At 39.0% G+C, this 5,740-nt stretch overlaps 1 protein-coding gene across 1 annotated transcript; it reads right to left on the bottom strand.

Moving 5' to 3' along the window:
• Nucleotides 1–1,710: 1,710 nt before the first annotated feature.
• LOC131682672 (DNA replication licensing factor Mcm6) lies at nt 1,711–4,792 on the bottom strand. The gene is made up of 4 exons (XM_058964339.1): nt 4,473–4,792; nt 3,385–4,418; nt 1,948–3,146; nt 1,711–1,889 (listed from the first exon to the last, which is right to left on the bottom strand). Exons 1-4 carry the CDS (start codon nt 4,562–4,564, stop codon nt 1,785–1,787), a joined length of 2,430 nt encoding a protein of 809 aa, XP_058820322.1. The 5' UTR covers nt 4,565–4,792; the 3' UTR covers nt 1,711–1,784.
• Between the last annotated feature and the right edge of the window lie 948 nt (nt 4,793–5,740).

Raw genomic sequence — 5,740 nt, 5'->3', positions numbered from 1 at the left:
TCAAACGTTAATTCTATTTGCTTCAAACCGCTTAAAATTCATATGAAGAAGAAATGCTATTGTTATCACGCGCACACATACCTTCTATGTGTCAATTGCATAAACTATGTATGCACACACATAAGTTATATATGCATACTGTTATAGAATGGGGTTTTATGTGCCTAATAGTTATGAAATGTAAATGTAAGATTAATATTTCTTGTAAATACACACATTAGGTTTATGTTCCAGCAAATAGTGTCTATATGCCTCGTTAATTGCAAAAAACTATGTGTAAAATCAATAGGTATAACGTTTACTTTTTTTTGGGTGTATATATATATATATAATATAGATATTATCTTCCACATCAAGTCTCTTCATTGAAAGTTGCCAACCACTAACCCAAGGTAATCCTAGGGATATTCCTTTCCGGGAATATTCTGGATTGATCAGAAATTGAATCCGATATCTTGTTATATCAGAAGAAGTCACCAAGCCCCCCACAATGAGAAAAAATAGCATTGTGCGGAAACAATTCATTCTTAAATTACAATACAATAGCATAAACACTACGGTTTGTGCACTTTCCACTATCTGCAGCAACTGGCTTGTGGAGAACAGTTCACATTACAGCACGAACAATCAAATTGTCCACAACGCTTTCCTAGCCAATAGAGTAACCACCCCTCCGGGTTTAACCCGGAGACTCCGATTTTTGGAGACGGGCCTCCGGGTTTTATATCATTTACTCCGGGTCTAGTGAGACGATCAATAATTTTAACTGTTAATGTTGGCTGCTCCTGCAGTGGTTCTCAACTGTTTGTCAGAGAGAATAGCTTTGGTCCTTTGTTAGAACCTCCCTAGTGACTGATGACGAATAACCGAATTTTGTGCACCCAGCGAGAATTTCGGAAGACACCGCAGTGTCTTTCCCAGACCTTGCTGATTTTCTACCTGCTTCTCTCTACTTTTGTAAGCTGTGGCAGAAAGCAATTCTTGTGCGGCTTATCCTCCACAGCGAGAGTTGCCGGTGCTTTTGGATTTTTGTCGTTAGCTAGGGAAGTGAAATACCACACTTATCTAACTCGACAAAACGAGCTACAAATGCGAAAAATGCATAGCTTAATGAGAAAAGCTCAGAACAGTTGTGTGCATTATGCTTTGACAAAACAAAACACTAAACGGTAAATGTGAGTCAATTTTGGTCTTTCCTGTAACGAAATCACTACCTTTCCACTATGATCGAATTCCGATTGTCGGCACTAATAGCGGCCAAGGTGTCTCTTCCGTTTATTTTTTACAGCTTACAATGCACCGTCATGTCAAACGAACGTATGTGTCAAACAGCTGTATAATTCAAGGGATCGCCACTAGGCGATCCAAAATGCAACTGGACGCACATAATATAATTATTTCTTATGTTGGTTAATAATAAGCATTATTGTAGCTCTCCAGTGTTAAGTAGAGAGTGCGCCATCTCACCCGACGCGATATCTCTCCTGAAATCACCCTACGTCTTTCGAAAGCTTATTTCATATAGCTGGGTTCTTATATTTTTGTTTTTTGACAACCCGTCAGATTTTCGTAACTTTTTCTATTATTTGTAAGTTGAAGTAATACACTTTCTAACAAGGGTGCTTAACGCGCCTCACGTGGCGATATTGCCTCACTTTCCCCTACATGGAAACATAAAATAAGGATTTGTAATATTTGTAAAAATGTCGTTATATTAAGTGCAAGCATCAGATAATTTTAAATAACAAATGGACCGCAACAAACTAGATCTCTCAGAGAAAGAATTAAGATTCGACTATATAATTCGGATGAACAACGAGTAATGGATCTTCTTCCTGAGTATCTTTGTCGCCAAGTGCTGCTGTCTTCAATGGAATAATTACTTGATCCTGTGAATAAAAAATTTCATTGATTCGGAGCTCACAACAAAACATTCAATAAAATTACATGGTAAATCAGTCGGTCAACAACTTTTTCGATCAAAGTTTTCCTCTCAAATAGTTCTTCCTCACTCTCGATTTGATCGCTAACCTGCTCCAGATACCAGTTTATTAGTTCAGACTTCTTTATGCCATCTGACTGAGAATCTTCAGACTCAAAACGGGACTCTTCACTGCGCATGTGAATTACCAGCATATTGGATAAGCTCCTGTACTCATCAAATGAAAGAGTTAATTTTTTCTTTGGAGCATCATGTCCATTTTCGGCATGACCGTTCTCATCATGGCCATTCAGTTGCTGGGAAACTTCCTCTGCGTCCATTGCCAAAGCGAGCTCTGCATCGTCTTCGTCATCGAAGTGAATGTCCGGTTGTTCCACGCGTATGATGGATTTATTTAGCAACCGATAAGCTTCTTTGACTTGCTTTTCACCGACTTCTTCGCTGCATTCCATCTTCGCCATGGCTTCGCTCAATCGGATCATACTTTCTAGCTGTCGGACGGTGATGCGCCACGTGCTTTTGCCGGATGTCCCTGTATCCCGTTGCCGTAGATGACCATAATTTTCCACTAACAATTCCAAGGCCTCCCTAGTAATGATGGGTTTGAACTGTCGAGCGAACATAATATAACGCAAGACATCTTCCCTGGAATACACTTGGTCTACACGATCCTCAATGTGGGAATGAAGATCTACTATCTTTCTAGCAATTGCATAATCTACAACCTCGTTACACTCATCTACTAGAATGAAGAACAGATCAAACCGTGACATAATGGGAGCAGTTAGCTGAACATTTTGCTGAAGTGATTTCGACCGATCATACCGCCCGCCAATCGGATTTGCAGCGGCCAATATAGAAGTCCTAGCATTGAGGGTAGCTCGCACTCCTGCCTTGGCAATTGAGATTGTCTGCTGTTCCATTGCCTCATGTATGGCCACCTGGTCATGAGGATCCATCTTGTCAAACTCATCGATGCAACAGATACCATTATCGGCCAACATAAGCGCACCGGCTTCTATCACGAAATCAAAGCTTTCTTCGTCTTTAACTACTGCTGCTGTTAAACCACTTGCGGAGGATGCTTTACCCGAAGTGTAAACTGCACGCGGTGAAAAGTCTGCAACTTGTTTCAAGAACTGCGATTTGGCCGTGCTGGGATCCCCAACGATACAACAATTGATGTCGCCACGTAATGTGGTCTCTGAAAACAGGGAATATCAAAATTGACAAGTATTAGTAAAGTCGATTTCGAGTTTAACTTCCTAATCTAAACGATCAAAAAGAAGAACAAACGTAATTTCGCATGAATGTAAAAAATAGTTTGATTTAGTTTTAAGTTTCTTATACAAAAAAAATCCAATCATGAAACGTTCTCGTTCGAGAAGCACTAGCATGTCGCGTTAGCTGACAATCTTTCTAATAAACTTTTTATAACTTACTCTCTTGTGTTGTTTTTCCCACGCCACCAAACAGCATTAATAAAATTCCACGTTTGACTTCGTCATTGCCATAAACCGATGGAAACAAACTGTTGATCAAATTCTGGTACAATTTCGGATCCCGTGACATCTCATAGACCTTATTCCACTCAGCATCGGTCATATGTTTTTTCATATCTTCTGCAGTTACCTCGCTCATCGGCATATCGGTTCCACCGAATCGGGACGATGTTGCTTGCACCGAACAAGCGAGAAAAGCCATTTTATAATTCAAATCGCGAACGCCAAGCGCCTTCAGTCCGCGGATACCCTCGGTTGCATTGTCTCCATGCTTGTGATGGGATCCAATTTCAGCCTTTGCTCCCGGCATCTGAAGAGCCCCCACATCTGGAACTACGATGAGCGTTCCGGTGAAATCGTACCGATCACCAGCTTGAACAGTTTCAACAATCTCTGCGCGTAAAATAACCTCAACTGAACGTGGAATGCAGCCCCTGGGAAGTTCGGCCTGTGTTTCTTGGATACGCACTTTTTGAAAGTCTATAAACCGTGATTTGTCCACTTCCAGCATGAAACGACGGCGATTGGAGCAGACAGGATTACGACAAATTGTAGGATTGGTAAATTTAAACTGCTGTTCTACGTCACGAATCTCTGTTTGGCAATCCAAACAAACAAATGTACCCGTAACCAGCTCAGGATGAACCGGGTGAGTACGGACTACTTGTCCGGAAATGCGAATCAACGTTCCTATTTTAGATGTCGTAAGTTCACGTACTTTATGGCGGGTTGGAACATCTGTAAAAGATACGTAGCATTCCTTTTCCTTCTTCAGCTCAGTTCGATCTTTGGCAAAATTCGACACTGCTTGACACATAAACGGAAATATTCTATAGTACTCCTCGATGATTGTTGTAGCGAGATTTTCGTTATATTTTTCCACGTCTTCAAAGCTAACTTCCAGAGTCGAGCGATCCGGATTAACTAAATCAGCAACAGTTTTCATGTATTTGAATTCTCCGTCTTCCTTAAACCTTGTAAAACAAAGCATTAACTTACAAGTCTTATTAATTTTCAAGAATACTCACTCTTCTAAGAAATCCTGGAAAAGTTTCTGGCATCGAATCCCAACTTCATCTTTGACACGGAGCTGTCCTACATGGGCATCCGCAACATCCATTTTTCTTATAATGCGCCGTAAACAAGTACGATATTAAAATATTCAGAACAATAATTCTAACATAAAATGCGTGCAAAAGGATCTCTACTAACAGTCTTTATGAACAAGGATAACAAAAACTACAGAAACAGTCGTACAAAGTAACTGCAGCTGTCTGCAGTCAAACTCCAAACATATTTCAGAAAACGCGCCAAAGTTGTTTCCGATGCTTTGAGTGACAGTACAGGAGCCAGCTGACATAAAGGAAACAGAGCTGTGAAAATTATGCTTATAGCCAAAAGGACCAAAGGTAATGGAGTACAAGATATCGCAGTAAAAGAAAAGGTGACACACTGAAAAAAAATATTTTGAATGAAAAGTGAAATATATCACAGCAAATAAAATCGTAATTCGTTGTCTAACGACAAAACGACACATAGGACTGTGCTGCAGTCAAAATGACCATGTTTATTAATGGAGCTGTAAAAATACAAGCAAAATAAAATTTTCGTTAATTTTTTTTATTTCGATTATACACTGAGCAAAAAGCATCTGAGAATTTCATAAGTCTAGGCATATGAACCAACCTTCTGACGATGTCATTGAACGCTTTAGAATGTCATAGGCAGGCTTATGAATTCATCATCTTTATTCATGCACTCCATAGACGTACATATAATGTATTTCATAAAACAGTCTTATGACTTCGCTCCAATATATGCCTTTAAGAATTTCATAAGTTTTTCCCATGAAACCCATATGAGATCTGTTATTGATTCTATAAAATTGTATTTTATTTTCATAATCGTCACTTTTGTGAAAAGTTCATAATTGTTTCTTATGAATTCAGTACTGGCCTGGACGGCCAACCAGGAGTTAATAGTTTCAGCACTTTTTGATTACCGCTGTTTGAAACAAAAGAAGTGAGATTTTCAGTCAAATTGCAACAATTTTAAATTGTTTTTATGTTATTGAATAAATTACTGTGAGCATTAAATCTGTTTACATGGTTATGATTTTTACAGAAGATATTCGATTATTTGAAATGAAATAAGTTGTGCATATAATTAGTGTCTGACGCGTATTTTAAAATTATCAAAATCATTTGAGAAATAACAATCATTGTCATTCAGTTGTCAAGTCCAGTTTCCCAGTTGTCTAAGCCCAGTTTCCCAAGAAATATTGACGAAGCGTTGC

Source organism: Topomyia yanbarensis, chromosome 2 (assembly GCF_030247195.1).
Source record: "Topomyia yanbarensis strain Yona2022 chromosome 2, ASM3024719v1, whole genome shotgun sequence".
Taxonomy (NCBI): Eukaryota; Metazoa; Arthropoda; class Insecta; order Diptera; family Culicidae; genus Topomyia; species Topomyia yanbarensis.
This window is presented reverse-complemented; position numbering and strand designations above follow the sequence as displayed.